The sequence below is a fragment of the Athene noctua genome, chromosome 15 (assembly GCF_965140245.1).
Source record: "Athene noctua chromosome 15, bAthNoc1.hap1.1, whole genome shotgun sequence".
In the NCBI taxonomy this organism is placed as follows: domain Eukaryota; kingdom Metazoa; phylum Chordata; class Aves; order Strigiformes; family Strigidae; genus Athene; species Athene noctua.
This window is the reverse complement of record NC_134051.1, coordinates 4,234,423-4,251,084: the sequence shown is the minus strand read 5'-3', so window position 1 is coordinate 4,251,084 and position 16,662 is coordinate 4,234,423. Positions and strand designations below refer to the sequence as shown.

The following is a 16,662-nucleotide window of genomic DNA, read 5'->3' as shown; positions in this document are numbered from 1 at the left end:
GTCTATGATTTTGCCAGCCCAGCAGTTTCCTGGGGGGTAAATAACCTGAGAGACAGCTTCAGTGAACTGAAAGGAGAGGGGAAAAAGAACAAAGCAGATGTAGGACATGTCGCTGAGCTTTATGGGCGGTTGATTGTGCAAGGCGGAGACGCTGGCAGGTTTCTTGGCAAAGAGAGTTGGTGCAGCATGGGGCATCACGTCTGCCAGCCGCTCCTCAGCGCTGACGCCCTTCACCAGCGGGATCCAGTGCCGTGCCCGTGTCTCGCCCTGGAGAGCAGCTGGAGCACGAACCCCAGCAGTGCTGTTGTGCCTGTGATAGTGTGGGTCCCACATTAGGAGCTGGCTCCTAATCAGGACTGGGCAGGTTACGTGATGTTTGTGAAGGACCAGGATATTCTGCTCTCCCTTCACCTCATGCCGCATCCCCACTCAGAGTCTCAGCCTTGATCTTGAGGTTGATTGTAAGGATTTTTTGCGGAGTATTGGGAATAGCCAAGGGGGTGTGTGCGCTCTGGGGGCTGAGGGGAAGGGAGACCCTTGAGGGGACCTGTGCCAGTCCCACCAGACCCCTCTTGTGGGCAAACTCTTCCACTTGGCCAGAGGATGATCTGGGCCACTGGTCCCCGAGGTGATTCCTCTCCCTGCTTTGGGGTGCTGTGGTGGGGTTGGCAGCAGTGTGGAACAGCCAGCAGAAAGCAGCTCCATTGCTGATCCCGTTGGCCCCTGCTGTGGGGAGAGAGCACTGCTTTCCACAGCTGCCTCTGCAACTGCTGGTGGTTGGGCTTTTCCTTGCATGGATTACTCAAGTAAGAATTTTAAGACGTTTTGCTGAATCTCAGAAGCGTGAGTTGATCCCTGTGGTGTACAAATGCTGAAACTTAGCCCTTCCCCTCCCTTGCATCTGGTTACTATCAGCCATGTGATTTATCAAATAGCAGGTCCCCACAGCTTCCTTTTTCCAGGGTAGATTTTTTCCCCCTCTTTTTTTTTTTTTTACTGTCAAAAGCACTAAAGTTGCATGTTAAAAAAAAAAAAAAAAAAAAATCAACTCCAGGCAGGGAGAGTCTGGATCACAGGCTGGGTTCCCAGGCCGATCTCCAGACACGTGGGTCCACACATGCCTCTCCATGGAGTTTAGAGGGCATCCCTGCACTCTTGTGCTGCTGGGGCACACAAGTTCTTTCAACAGTTCTTGTCTTTTCAGAACAAACGGATCCTGTCCTCTCACTGCAGGTGTCAGGCTGCCTCTGCAACCCATTTTGCTGTAAATCATAACCTGACCCTGTAGAGTCGGAAGCTGGAAAATTGGGAGAATGTTTCCTGCACAAGGGTTTATGACCTGCTGCTCTGCAGAGCTGCTGAAGGTGCTCAGGGATTCCTGGAGCCCCTTTGTATGCGGTCGCCTGAGAAGGACTTCATAGCCCAAAAGATTCTGCAATTTCTAGTAAATCTTAGGGTTTTTTCTAGGTCACAAAGCACACGTGTTTTGTAACACAAAATATTTGATACTTGGACTGTGCCATAGTCTGTATCTCCTCTGGACGCAGTTCTGCCTGCAGTCAGGGCAGGGGCAGGAGCTGCTGGGGGCCAGGGCAGGGTGCCCCAGGGAGGGACACCAGCCACCCAGGATGGATGCTTGGTCTTCCAGGCCTGAGAGCTGGCCAGGGTTCAGATGCCAAGCAGAGGCTCAGGGATCTGGTGGAGATTTTTGCAAGTGCTGTAGAAAGCTGGTATTAACAACACCAGCTCTTTTTTGCCTCTTTTTAATTTCTTTGGTATCAGTTGGAGAAGGCCTTTCTCAATACCTCTTTTAAGACTGAGATGTGAAGGAGCTGTCAGACAGTGCTCTAGAGAGGTGTCCGCTCTGTTGAAATGCTTCCTGTATATGGTGGTTGCAGAGATTTGGGCTGAAATCAGATATTCATGTGGTGGCTGGTGCTCTGCAGCCTGGCTGATATTCCACACAACATTTTTTCCATTGCTTGCATTCCTCTGGTTTCTGTTCAGAGAAGACGCGAAGCAGACTCCCTGCTGCTGCTTGCAGGTAGGTTGCTCAGCCAAGCTGCAGAGCGCAGGACATGCTTATAAACAATGTGTGGAAAACCCCTGTATTCCAGCCGCGTTCCCTTCCTCGCTTCGGATTTATTCAAGATCTGTTGAAGCTGGAAGGCATTTTGCATCCGTTTCAGTGGGGCTTTGGGACAGGGTGAAAGTGCAGGTGTTCCTCTGAGCAGTAAGCAGTTCTGTGACCTGCTGGGTTACCCTGTGAGCTGCACCACGGCAGACACCTCCGAGCCTGTGCAGAAGTTTCAACAGAAGGTATTTAAAGGGTCACACTCATCCTTGGCTGACAGGCCATAACTCATGGATTGCAGTAGCTCAGGTGCCTGTGTGTCACTGTTACACATCTGATCCTGGTTTAATGATATTACAAAACTACTCAAACTGTCTGTTGTCCTCAGTCTTGGTTTTTCCTGTCACTGTGCTCCACGGTGAGTGCTTCCTCATTGCTTTTTTGAGTGTTCATCTGCTATGTCTGAAGGCAATACATACCCTGAAAATGAGAAGGGGATGAAGCTTCTGCCTGAGTCTCCAGACCACCCACAGTCCTCCATAAGGATGGGCTTCCCCTCCTTCCATCTGGGATTGTTTCCTTTAAAACCCCATAGGAATATTTAATATGTAAGGTTTCCTAAATGCTCTCAGGGCTGGTGAGGTGGGAGCGTATCCTCGCTCTTGTCTTGTGAGTAGTGCAGGATAGAGGGTGTTTGGGTAGATGTTGCTGAGGTTCTCTGAGGAAGGAATCATGAATTCCTAGCCCTGAAAAGTGAGTCCCTCTATTTCCACTGTAACGTGGGAGGAAGAGGCTGCTGGATCCCTTCTCCAGGGGAGAGATTGGCAAGCGTAACTGTATTGTTAGACATAGGGAACCTATAGAAGAGGGGAACTTCAGGGGTTTGTGCATGTTACTAGACATGAGATAGTGCAACCTTGAGACGTGAAATCCCAGGAAACGTGGCAGTTTGTGTCATCACTCATGGAAGTTCTTGCTTTGCATTATTTATGAGCACTGCATCATCTGGAGGCCCCAGATGAGGTGGAGACCTTTTTGTGCTAGATGCTGCACAAATATCCAAAGGTTCTTTCCTCTTCAGGCTTTGTAGTCCAGTTACACTGTGTAGAAGAGGTAAACAGACTTGTACAGGGAGGGAGCAGAGAGCCCCAGTGGCTTGCTCAAGGTTGCAAGAGGGCGAGAGGCTGAGGGGGTTCAGATCTCCTGCAGCCAAGGCCAGTATGTTATCCAAAAGCTTCGTCTGCCTCTTTGCCACCACCCACCCTCCCCATGCCTCCTGCTGTCTGTGCTCTAAGGAACCACCACAAGGAATAACAGGATCCTGATGGCCGATGCCAAACTTCTCGCGTGCCGGCACCCAGCTTTAAACTCGGCAGGTCTCCATGATGCAGCAGCACAACACTACTTCATTCCTGCTGTTCTTGAGGCAACTCCAGGAGCTCTGCTTAGCATCTCCTAAGGGATCTGGCATTTGCAAACAGCCAGGACAGTGCTTTCAGATGTGTGGAAAACATTATCCAGATCCCTGTTTTTAAGATGGTCTTGAGTTTGGTTTTGGGGTTTCTGTGTGGTTGGGGTTTTTTGTGGGGTTTTTGTGTTGGGTTTTTTTTTTTTGTTTCATTTTGTTTTAGACTGTAGGTTTTTCCTATAGTTTAGACCCGAGTAGTAATTCCATGGACTGTGCTGCTGCTGTAATCTGGATGCCTGGCAGTTGTCCGATAAAGAACTGCAGCAAGCAACATGAAGTGCTGCGTCAGGCATGGCTGAGCTGTCGGACGTTTTGGCTGAGGACAGCTTGAGCATCACCTTTGCAGCGTTTAAAATGGGAGTGCAGGCGGTTGGTGCTCCGTGCAGGCAGCCTTGCACTGGGGCTCGAGGGAGAGGTAGATATGCTCTTGGACTGGGAGTAAGGAGGCCCTGGGCAAGTCCTGTGTCACAGCTATGTTGTGTGATCATGTCTCTCTTTTGAGCCTCAATTTCCCTCTCTGTAAAGTGGACAAATCACAATTGTCTCTTTTATAGAGAGCTTAAAGATTTAGGACTTGTCACCCTCAGGTAAAAGAAAACCAACTAGAAACACCCAAGACACTTCACCTCCCCAGAAGCTGGAAGGGAGGTGTGTGAAAGCCTGGCTGGAGCAATGCTGGCAGGGCCGATTGCAGGGGTGTTTCTTCCAAGGCACCCTTTGCTGGTGGTTGCCTCTTGTCCTGCAAAAAAGGATTTTGGCTGTGTCTTGGTAAACCATTTCTGGTCTGTCTGTTTAGCCCTTGGACTCTGCTGCTGGTAGAGACTTAACTATACCTGGGACAGAAAGAGATCTCTTAATCAGGATCCTTCTCCCTGTCTCCTTGGGCAAGTGCAAGCCGTATCTGTCAGCTGCAAGGATGAAGGGGAAGCTTGTGAGGAGAGCTCAGTGCCCTGCTGAACCCTTGTCTTCTCTGAGGGAAACCTCTGCTCAAGCCAGAAGCATCTCTGTATGATGGCAGAGGGGAGGTGCAGCTCCTTTTTATGGGTCCCCTGGCTCCAAAGGAGAGACTTTGAGAGCATCTTGTCAAGTTCATTGGGACAACAGCATAATTTTGTGCCCTGCACCCAGCATTGGGTTTCAACAGAGGTTAAAGAAAGCAAACTCCATGTGTTTCTGCAGATTATTATTGTGTAATACTTGACTTTGCAAAGTTGAACCTAGTAAAAAACTGTGTAAATGATGGAGGAAAAGAAATGAGCCCCTCTGCTGACTTCTGGGGCAGAGATGGTTTCTCTTTCTGGATGATGATTGATACTTTGCTGGTTGTTTTTGAGCAGAAACTGGGAGTGAGATCCAGAATCGCAAACACGTTACTTGCAGTAAGGTTTCTTTCATGGTTTCTTTGACCTCAGAGCACGCTAGAAAGAACTCCCTTTAATGCAATTATAAGTAAATCAGATGTGGGACTTCTGCTTTCTGCTAGGATCTAGCCCTGGCTTTTGTGTGCAGCAGTACAGCCCAGGGCTTTTGAATTAAACAGCAAAACTCCCAGTAAGTTCATCACAAGAACAGGATGAAGCCTGTGCTCATCACGCTTTTGAATATGAGGCAGCCTTTAGTTCTGGGGGTGCAGGGACTTTCAGGCTTTGGTTTTCTTGTCTGGAAGTGCCAGAAATGGCTTCAGAGCCTGCCTGGGAAAGGGGTTCTCTTGGAGGGATCCCTTTCTGCCACCCCAGCTGAGGAGGATGTGGGGCTGCTGAGCTTCCAGGGCACCTCTGCCTTCATCTGGTGGTGGGTAGTCCTGGGGGGAGGGAGGCAGTCGCAGCCCCTCACACTAAAGCAAAGGCCTGGAAGACTCAATGGGCTGTTTCTGTCGTGTGCTCAGAAAGTGCCCTGAGCCTCAGAGTTGCGAGTGAACAAGCTGCCTGGGCTCTGGAGGCCAGGCCAGCTCAGCTTGAGCCTCACAGTTAATGGGATAAGGGTTTTACAGGTATAGCTTTACACCCAGAGACCTTTTCTGCCCTCCATGTGCTCAACTCCCCAGCATGCTGGAAGATCACGCTTGTATCTGTGGCCTCAGCCAGAATCCCCCTGCCTGCCACGGTACAGTCTGCTCTGCATTCGCCGTTGCTGTCTGGTGGAAGGAGCTCCCTTTTAGGGCCCTGCTTGCTCTTCCCTGCTTCGTGCAAAGTGTTTTGGGAAGCAGCAGGCAACCTACTTTCTGGACTACACTCAAACTGGGGAGGGAGGGAGAGAGGACCAGATACAGAGCCTGTGAAGGGTTCTTCTCTGCTGGGACTCAATCACAGCGGGTACATACTCTCATTTTGAAAAGACTGATCTGTATCATGGCCAGTGGAATGCGATATTAGAGTAAGTAGTCTCCTGAGAAGTCTCATCTGCTGTTAAAACAGTCATATACTTGTACAAGCAGCTAATGATTCCAGTATTTGGGCGATTGAGGAATTATCTTAAAAGATAATTTTATTTTTAGAAAGTGCTGAACGCTCATCAGGGAATGATTTGAAGGAACCTGACCTTGTCCTTGCCACTTGCATCTGAAGATCCAGGTTTATGTGAGTTTAGGTAAATAATTAGCCTTAATGCTGCAGGAGAGTGTTCTCTGAGCCCAGGAAAATACATACACCGAACCTAACTCTCCTTCTGTCTGTCTTCTGCAGAGCAAACTTCCCATGACTAACAGATGCTGGCCTAGATTATGAGCTCAAACAAGAACGCTCGCTACAATCGTTTCTCCAGTGGCACAACAAACATCACTACTTCCGAAAACACTAACGGGGTAAGGCTGGTGGTTTTTCTTTTGAGAAAATGAAGACGCCTGTTGAAAATATGGTATTTTCTTGCCACTTAAAAATCACAATATCCACAGATAAAAGCTGGGAATATGTACGTACATTTTTTCACCAATTCATGAGAGGTAGCAAGCCTTTGGGCTGTGCTGCAGTGATACTCACTGACCTTCATTTTGTCAATATTTCAGACAAGAATGGAAACAACTTTTGGGCCAGCCTACTCTGCTGTGACAACCATCACAAAGGGTGAGTGTATTTCATGAGTAGACCTTCTCCCCAAAGCACTGTGTGTGATCCCTAGCAGGTTTTTTGTTGTGGTTGTTTTACAAATCATAAAGCTGTTGGGAGAATCACTGTGTTGACTGCAGACAGGTGCCGAGGTGCTGGTTTTAGTATTATGCAGCCAAAGTGTTATTTATGGCATCTGATCACCAGGCGTGATGGAAATGAGCATGCACAGAAATTTTCTCCCGTTAGGCAGACTTAACAGTACCACTGGGAAGCCCTTGCTGAAATTAGGATAGTACAACAGGGTTTGATACAGAGCTCGGTACCAAAGCTTATTTATCCCTGTGACTTCTCATGCAATCATTACCAGCGCTGAATATTCCCCTCTTCCCTCTCTGCCTGACTGTGAGTCACTCTGGACACTTTGATAAAACCCCCATGGCCATTTTAAGCTCAGACAGGAGGGGGTGCACGTGTACTTGCTCGTTTAAAATTCCTGTGCTTTGTTCCTCAAAGCCCAGCAGGTGAGGAGTCTGAGCCCTGACACGTGGTGTGAATGGAGGAAGAGGTCTGGTTTCATTCTGGAATAAAAATATCCTTACTTCAGTAAAGATAAAGTGTGGCACTTGACACTGATTTAGATAAGGAAATGAACATCAGCCTGGGGAAAACGTTTGGATTACATTTGTACAGGATTCCAGACTCTAGGTGGTTTTGGACTCCTGAATATTTACATTCAACATTTTATAATGATCTTTAACATGATCTTTATACAAATATCTCCAATTTAATTTAGCATGCTTCCCTTGTGCTACAAGAATATCCAGACCTCCCTTGATTGAAGCAGTTTTTGTTGGTGACTGAGAGATATGGGAGTATAAGGTTTCCTTTTAATAGTGTTTTTAACCTAAGGACCTGGTAGGATATTATCTGTGCTCTTCTGTGGGCAAGCTGCCTTTAAAGGGCCGCATGCTTTTCAGCCAGCTATCAGAGATCAGGATTGTTCTGCCTGCACTGATACGTCCAGGTCATGAACTGGAGTTGGGGAATCCCTAGCCTTTTCCTTTGCCAAGGAACACTTACAGCTACAGAGACTGACCTATAGCTTGTAAGTGTTACTGAGGAGCCTAAATGCTTGATTTTTTATTTTTTTTTTTGCCTTAAAGCTGACGGGACCAATACTTTTAAACAGCATCGTCGGACCCCATCCTCCTCCAGCACACTCACCTACTCCCCGCGAGATGAGGACGATGGCATGGTAGGTGTTGCCAGGAGCCCCTGTACTGACTGGCTTAGCTGATGATGTGTCAAATGAGAGGTGTCTAGTGCTCCTCTGGACTCCTCTGCCTCCTTCATCATTCCCATGCACTGCGTGACATTGGAGGCAGATGTCTGTACCGGAGGCAGGACCAAGTTTGGCATTTCCTGGCTGCTCCCCCTGGGATAGCAGAGGCCGCTTCTGACCTGGGGTGTTAGGCTGGTGCTGCTTTTCAGACTGCTTGAAAATGGTGTGTGGTTACAAAGCCCGGGAGCTACAGATGCCCCCGGTCTACTGGTTGGTGTGTACCTGCCTCCTGAGGGGAGCAGTGTGCTGCGGCTCTCCTGAGCTGCGGGGAAATCAGAGCTACTGTCAGCGCTGTCTGGGGCTGTGCTGGGCAGCAGAGTTGGCCCTTGCAGTTAGGATCAGAAAATCCATTCCGCCTTCCACCTCCAGATGGGGCTTCTGGCCGCAGGGAGCAGGTCTGGAACCTGCGGCGTGGGATGTCGGTCACTACAGACAGCTGAGGATGACATCATTGGGGTCTTCTCACACAAACCAAACCATTCCTATGTCTCTCAATATCTTTGCAGAAAAGCACTTCCTAATTTTAGATCCAGCTTTCTCATTCATCACACTCACTTCTGAGTAACTTCTTTTGGGGGAATTTAGTGATCTGACAGGCCTCGGGGTTAGCTGCTTAAAGAGAAATTAAATCATCTAAATCAATTAAATCAAGAACAGCAACAGCAAACCTCAGTGAATGGATGGACAGCTCTGAGGCCTCGACCTTCTCCTCTCTCTAGTGCTCCAGCCACATCCCATAACCACAAGCTCCAGGTTAGATTTAAGCGTGTTAGTAGTAGACTTCACATTAAGTGTATGCTTGTAGACTTTGCTGGGTTATGAGACCCAGCTTCCAAGCCAGGGATAAATGGATCACTGCTGCCGCTGAAGTTAGGCACTGGCAGAGACTGGGGTCAGCAACAATATGGAGCTGCAACACTTCTTAAAATAAATTTGACACCAGATTGCAAAGAGCTTTATTGTCAGCATCCTATAAAGTTCCTTCTGTTCCTCAGGGTTCCTGCTGTGTTTTATGTGTGTGTATGGGGGTTTTTGTTTTTTATGTGGGGTTTGTTTGGGTTTTTTTCCAAGTCCTTTGAACATTTGCCTTGTGTCCTTGGCAAATGCAGCTCTCTGTCACATCACTGACCCCATGGTGCTGGACCACTGTTCCAGGAAGCCCTTGGCTGTCAGCTCTGATCCCGTGGGCTGAGTGCTGTGCTCAGAGCATAGGTGAGGATTTTTCCAGAGGAGCGGGGGGGTGCTGGGGACTTTACATTTAGCCATGTCAGATGGAGAAGCTCCCTGACTCCTTTGAAAATCCCAGTGTCATGAATTGAGGTGTGCAGCCAAGAACAGGAGATCTCTCCACGGACCTTGCCTCAGTCCTCTTGAACAGTCTCAGCCCACCTTCCCTGGAGCGCTGAATATTCTTAAGCAAAAATAGCAAGAGGATTAATGAGTGGTTCAGGAAGCAGCCTGCAGCATGAGGTGCTAACAAAGGAGAAGCGCCACAGCCTTGCTCTGCCTGCTGCTCCAGACAAACTCCCACTAACCCTTTTAGGAAGCTTCCTTTGCTTTGTCAAGAAATAATCTGGGATTTCCCTTCCTCATTGCTAAATTTTCCCTTCTTCAGAAGCTGCCAAGGGCTTGTCAGCCATCAGAGAGACAGCTGGAGATGAGACAGCCCTCCTGTGACCTCCACCACCCCTTTTTCTTTCTTTTTAAAGCTTCTCTTAATAAAACCAAAAGCAGAGTGGTGTGTTCTGTGTGCGAGGCAGGGATTATTGAGCAGCTGCTGTCATCTTTCCTGAAAACAGTGCCACAGGTTCCCAGCCTCGCTATGCCTGGGGGGGAGCAGGAGTGAGGACTGTGCTGGAACCTTCACGTGGAGGCTGCTTTTGTAGCTGACATGATGGAAACTGCACCTAAAAATTGCAGCTGGATATTGGGGCAAATGTGTGCTAATGGATGAAGAGCTGAGCAGCTCTACAGAGTCTCGGCTGTTAACAGGGAGCTTCACCTCTCAGCCAGAGGACAGACTTCGCTACTGGCCAGCAGCAAGCTATCCATCTTCCATCAGAAGATGTTTGAGCACTCTATCCCTGGGCTATTGGAAGGTGGAACTGATATTTAGTGTAGAAATAGCCCTGGCACAGCTCTGGGGAGGTGAGACCTTTCTGACAGATCCTCCTACATCCAAGCCTGGCCAAAGCGATGCCACTTGTGCCACCCCGCCCCTGAACTCTGCAGGCTTTGAACTGCAAACGCTGCACTGGGGCCTGGTGCTCCTTGGCTTTGGGGCACAGGGGTTCCCCCCCCAAAACCTGGGCAGAAGCCCGTAGCATGGGGGTCCTGTGGTCCTTGCTCACTATTACTCTGCAGCGCAAGAGCACCCTGCGGTCGGTCCCCTTGTGCTGGCTGCTCTACACATGACTAGTGCTGCAAAGCTCAGTCTAAATAGTCAGGCTAGGAGCAGGAAGCAGTGCAGGGACCCTGTAGAGCTGAGGGCTCTCGAGTCTTAGCCTTGTTTGCTTGGCAAAAACAAATGCTGCAGATGCCTAGAGGGGCAGTGAATGCCAGCATACACCCCTGCCATGCAGCGTTGTCTCTGTGGCCCAAGTGGTGTGATCTTTGTCAGCACATCAGCTTCTCTCCTGTATAGTTAACACCAGCCCAGCCAGGACACAGAGCTGAGCAGTGTTGCACAAGCCTAGCAAGGCTGTATCTCTCACCCCTGTCTCCTGGAAGTGCTCCTGGGCTGCAATCCTCCCCCTCTCCGTCGGTGATCCACACAGGATGTTGCTCTTGATAAAAGTACCTCGCTGCAGAGCCTGCCTGTGCTGCCCTGATCTCTGTGTCACCTCCAGAATGGGAACTATGCACAGTCATTCTTGTTATTTTAATAACTTCTGTTACTAGTGGAGGAAAATAATAAAATTAATGGATACACATAAAATTGATTTACCTCATTATAACCATTCCTCCTCAAGGTTTACATATTTAGCCAATAAATATGCCGTCTTTAAGAAAAGGAACTTTATGCTTTGGCTTCTAAGCAGATGCAGCACTTCTGAGCTCCTAAGATCCCAGTATCATAAAAATTAAGAAGCAGAGGAATGTGAGGAACCAGCAGGATCCTGGTCTGCTCCTCTTCTGCAGCCCAGCGAGGACTGCACTCAGACTGCAGTATAGTTTGTCTCTGGGGAAGGCAGCAGTCTCTGAACCTCATCTTAGATCTTTCATTGCTGAATTTCCTGCCTGCCCCACTGGCCTCCTACATTACTTTTGTCTCTCCTGGGGTGTGATGTCAACACTTTCACCCAAGGCAAGCACATAAAATGTGTCTTGGGAGGTTCAGATTCAACACAAGGGAAAAAAAAAACAGTTTTGCTGACAAGGTAACACAGGACAGGAATGCAGGGTGGCAGAGTCTCATCCATGTGGCTTTCCCTGTTCCAGGTGGGCAGTGCTAGGAATGACCTGATCCAGGGAGAGTCCCTCTTCTAGAGGGCAGCAGCGCCAGCGATCTCCAGAGCTCCTTCCCGCCAGCACTTGTAGGAGTTGGCAACTGACCCAGGCTATGATCAAGCCACGTGTAGGTGTGATGGGTGCAGGCGCAGGCAGCTGGGGCATTGGGCATCTCGTGATGTGAAGTGGCTGGAATTTATGGCTCAGTTCTCCCATTTCTTTGTCAGCCTGTCCATTCCGTTCCTTGAAGACCTTTATTGGGTCTCTGTGCTCTTCCCAGTCTGCCAGCAGCAGCTTTTCCAGAGTATCCCAGCAGTGGCTGCACTACCAGCTGTGCTAGACCCCCAGTCCAGTCACCCCACTGGTTTTGCTTTGACGGCAAATTGCCCCTTGGTTGCACGCTGGTGGTTGATATTCCACCCTTAGAGATGCGCTGCTGGTTAATATTCCAGAGCAGCGTTCCCTCAAAGCCAATCCCAAGGCTGCCTTAACCAGTGGGATTTTTCTTGATTGGTGCACGCAATGTCCACTTAGTTCTCCCCTCCCGAGCAGGAAGCGACAAAGCCAGTCTGTTACTGAATTGAATAGAAGGAAGTCTCCACACTTACGCAAAGAAATTTGGCAGAAGTTAGATAGCGAGTGAAACAACAAGTGCTGCTGCAGAGATTATAGAAACTGTAGAAGCTGGTAGCTGTCTCTGGGGGAGATTTACAAAGCTTTCTGTGAAGGATTAATTCTTCCAAACCGTTGCTTTGCGGGTACGCACGGTAAGTATACAAACGAATGCACCTTTGAGAAAGTTACGTGCTTGGAATTTAGATGTCAGCCTGGTTTAGAAGGTTAAAGCTGAATGATGCCTGTCCTGTCTCTGAGCACGGTGCAGCCTTCTTGGCTGCTGGGAAGGGCACACAGCGGCAGGACACGCTACTTCTGGGGACCGCTCAGTGCAGCTTGGCAGAGTGGATGAACAAATGGAGCAGCTGAGTTTTGTGGAGGGGAGGGACTGAATTTGAAGTCTCTGTGCATAGGGTTTTGGAGCCAGGAGAGTTATTTGGAATAACAAGAACTGGTTTTTATCTCTTTGAAGCCTCCGATCAGCACCCCACGCCGCTCTGACTCTGCTATCTCCGTCCGTTCATTGCACTCTGAGTCCAACATGTCCTTGCGCTCGACGTTCTCACTCCATGAGGAAGAGGAGGAGCCAGTAGGTATTTGGGATTGTCTGAAGGAGCAGTATTAGTGAGTTCAGTATCGAAAGAGTAACTTAGTGGACTCTTGTGAGTACATAGAGCTATCTATCATAGGCAGATTTTTTATGGTGTCTGTTAACTAAAAGCCTGGCTGTCAGGATTCCTGGTTTTAATTTTGCCTCCACCACTGACTTCTGCAAGTTACTTTGCTTTCTTGTGTACTATTTCCCTGGCTGTGAAGAAGGGACAATGGTGAGGCTTTTCTGCTTCTCAGAAAAACTGTAAGTCTTAGCAAAGTCAGGTGTGATTCCCTGGTTCTGCTGCAGAGCAGCAGGGGTTGCAAGTCTTTAGGCTGGTGGTCTAGCCCCAGGCAGCAAGACTAATACAATTGCCCCCTGATTCAGAGCCCCATCCTGCATTTAGGGCTGCTGGCACCCCACTGACTTGATTGTGAGCCCCAGGAGGGTGCAAGGAATTGTCCACATGTGACTGTTGTTGGGGGAGGACACTTGTAACCTGTGCTTAGCTTCTGACCCAGTAACTAACCCCAGACTGGATGCATAAAAGGTCAGGCGGCATTTTGCCACAGGTCTGGGATAAAAGTGTGTGTTTCATGTTTAGGAACCCGGGGGGTTGTGTTTGTGTTTCTGAGAGCATCCCAGGATGAAAAGACAGACCGAACTGCAGTGATTGATTTGAAACACTCTGAAATGCGAAGCCTGGCTCTGCCATGGAGCAGAGAGCTGTGCTGCTCCGGGAGGATGTGCTCAGAGCCCGCGCTCCGGCAGTCCTGCTTGGTAAACAAAACTGGAGAGATGTGCCCATTGCGGCAGAAACAATGTTGTTTCTGCTTCAGAAGGGAGTGAAAGAGCCCTTCCTTCAGGATGTTTCAAAAATACAAAAGGGCAAGCTGTTTTAAAATTGCTTTTAAACTTCAGGCTTAGTACAGGGAACATTTTTGACAACGCACTGTTGAATCCAGTCAAGCAAAAAGTACCAGACAGTGCAGCTCACACAGCTCTGGTGTCTTGAGTCACTCTGGCAAAGGAGTTGGTCCATGCAGTTTGCTGTTGGGTCCTGATCCTCCCAGATGCAGGTGGCCCCCAGTTTGTGATGAGCTGAGGGTCTCCAGCCATTCCCAAGTTCATTCTTCCCCTACCTCCTACATACTGGAGGTCTGCAGATCCAGACAAAAGTTTATTTCAAGATAATGAAATCCTTAGAGCTCCCCGAGGCTCACAGCTGAAGAGTTGTTTTGCTCCTTCTACAGAGCTGGATGCTTTTGTGTTTGGACTAATCCTTGTGCTCTCCTTGTCCCTTTCTCCTCTCCTCTTCAGGAGCCGCTGGTGTTTGCTGAACAACCGTCTGTGAAGCTGTGCTGCCAACTGTGCTGTAGTGTGTTTAAGGATCCAGTCATCACAACCTGTGGGGTAAGGCAGTACTCTTCCAAATCACGAGCGTGGACTCCATGATTTCCTGTGTGAGCTATAGACAAGCCCCGACTGTCCCCGGTGACTGTCCCCAGTGACTGTCAGCCTGATTGAGCAAAGAGGAGCCAGCCCCTGACCAGGGAAGCCAGGCCAACATAGGAGCAGAGATGCTGATGGACATGGGTTGGATTTCCCCACATGGGAGCTTTGAACCAGTCTGCACAGTGAGGTGCATGGGGCACGCTGCAGTTAGCAGCTTTTTTAAACCTTGCTTAAAATCGAGCAGCTTTTCCCAGGAGAGCTGTACTGTCAGCCTCTCTGTCCTGGCCACCTTCAGTCTCCTTGGTGTGGCTTCAGCGGGGTCTGAAACTCCTCATCCCCTGTCCTGAAGGGCTCTGCAGAGTGCTGCTGCCTCCTCAACACGCCAGGAATGGTTGCTCTTCAGCTGGGAAGAAAGTTCATATAAAACAAGAATGGCTTGAAGCTTCATTTAGTTAATGCTTGCAAAGGGATTTGAGATCCTCTAATGAAAGGCACAGAGTATTATGAATATTCTTCTATATTTCATTTCACTGGGATTTAATAGAAATTGTATATTATTCCTGTTTCTGTGCTACATGTGAAGAAAGATGGCTTCATGACGGGCTCTCTAATGCTTCTGATTGCTGGGACGGAGCTGTAGCAACAGAAGCAGAGAGCAGGATTGTTTATTGCAGTGAGGGTGCTATCCCCAAAGGTGCTGGATGTTGGTGCAGTTTTCCTACACCATTTAAGTAAGCAGCTCTTCATGGAGACGCTGAAATTTACTGGTTAATATGGAAAAAAAAAATGCTGCAGGAAGCAGAGTGGCTTCATTTGCAGTCCTGGTTTGGCAGCTCTGGAGAGAGCACCATGCAGCTGTGCAGGGCAGGAAAGGGCTGCCTGAGCAGGGCAGCAGATAAAAGCTCTGACGAGTGACTTGCAGCCTCTCCAGCACTGCTGCCAAGCACAGGCCCCATGGCAAGGGAACCCACGGGGCAAGTTCAGGACCAGTGAAATGCTGCAGCCTTTGTTCCTTTCTTTATATTCATTAGCATGTTAGATAGTGTTCGCTACTTTATCAAGTTAAATTGTTACTATACATTTCTGCTGTAAGAACAAAGAGCCATTGAGCTATTGAAAGTGGCAAAATTTACAGTGTGTTTAATGGGCTTGCAAACCAGCTGTACCATCCACCTGACAGCAGGAGAGCTTCAGCTACATTAGAATTGCTACGGAGGGAGGTGTGCAATGGGCTGACTGCACAAGGACAGGCAGAGGCCAGGCGTCACCTTGCTTTTCCCCTTGAGGATGTCTCAGGGAAATGAGAGGAATGCCATGGATTAAAGTGGAGGGTGAAGTAGAGAAACCCCTGCAGTCTTGGAGGGCAGTAATAACAGAGTGTGGCAGAACGTGCCCGTGGCTTTGCCTTGCACCATGGTCATGGCCTGATCCTGAACAGGGCAGAACCCTCATAGCTTCAAACCAGGTGCTTAATACTTCTCAGGAGCAGGACCTGTGTTGCACTCTCAGTTGCCTGAGCAAGCAGCTGATTTTTGCAGTGTGGTGCAGACTGGAGCATGCTGAGCTATAAAGCAGCCAGAACAGCTGCTGAGGCCCCTGAGCCACAGGCTTTGGTATCTTCCACCTTTCCCATTGTTAGCCACAGGGAATAATTTGTCCGATACTGTTTACAGTGACACTGCTGTTCCTCTTTGTCTCCATAGCACACATTTTGCAGAAGATGTGCCTTAACATCTGGTGAGTACAGAACTGTTCCTGTGTGATGCAGCCAAAACGCTGTTGTTTTCTGGTTTGTTTGCTTTCACTTAAAAAGAAACCTGCAGAAAGATGACTGAAGGGCTTAAAACAAGCTGTCAGTCACAGACTGCCACCGCAGCAGCGAGGGGCTGGGGCACGGGGTGGCCATGCAGCTCTGAGCTCTGATGGTTCATGCTGTAGCATGGGAACTAGAGAGCTGGGCCCGGCTCCTGGGCACAGGATGTTCTCAAATCCTGGAATATGCAGTGGATAATCCCAGGATAATACATGTCTCGCCCAGAGTTGACCCACTGATTTCAGAGAGAAAGCTTTCTGTGGCTGCCTGTCTAAGGAACGGGGGGCTGTGTTTGGCAGAGACCCATCAAACCCCTCCTCACCATCCTGTTAGTGCCAGCTCTCGGCTGCTGACTGAGCCTGTGCACAGCAGCACACAGAGCTGCTTTAGCTCACCCAGCTCTCCCAGAAACCTGGTGGAGCCCAAGCGTCTGGCTGCTGCCCTGGCCTAACCAGCTCTCACTTGATCTGGACTCTGCGCTACAAAAAAGATTTTATTTGGCACAAGTCTGTGCCCCTCTTGGAAAGCCATTGTTCAGCACAAAGCCAAGCCATTCATATTACCCAAAGAGCGAGCCCTGGGGAGTCGAGCAAAACAGCAACTCTTTCTGCCTAAAGATCTGCATCTTCCACCTGTGAGGGGTCCCTCTGCTTTGCCTGCTAATCCCCTGTCACCATGTTGTGTTATGTCTATCCCAAGCAACAGATTGGTAGCAAAAGGCTTTGCAGTTGCAATCCTGAGCTGCTCAGTTTTGCTCCTGCCCTCAAAGCTCATGTCTTTGCTTTGCTGTTGCATCCCTGGCCTGCAGT

At 49.1% G+C, this 16,662-nt stretch overlaps 1 protein-coding gene across 3 annotated transcripts in view; it reads left to right on the top strand.

Moving 5' to 3' along the window:
- Positions 1-16,662, top strand: part of TRAF7 (TNF receptor associated factor 7) — a 36,145-nt gene that overhangs the window by 8,037 nt on the left and 11,446 nt on the right. Inside the window, exons 2-8 of one of the 3 annotated variants that reach the window (XM_074919436.1) lie at positions 6,037-6,128; positions 6,224-6,342; positions 6,544-6,601; positions 7,750-7,841; positions 12,466-12,582; positions 13,906-13,998; positions 15,744-15,777. In XM_074919436.1, the coding sequence (XP_074775537.1) occupies positions 6,262-6,342; positions 6,544-6,601; positions 7,750-7,841; positions 12,466-12,582; positions 13,906-13,998; positions 15,744-15,777 (475 nt within the window). In that variant the 5' untranslated portion in view covers positions 6,037-6,128; positions 6,224-6,261. The remainder of the gene's footprint in view (positions 1-6,036; positions 6,129-6,223; positions 6,343-6,543; positions 6,602-7,749; positions 7,842-12,465; positions 12,583-13,905; positions 13,999-15,743; positions 15,778-16,662) is intronic. The other 2 variants (XM_074919435.1, XM_074919437.1) reach the window with 2 other exon arrangements.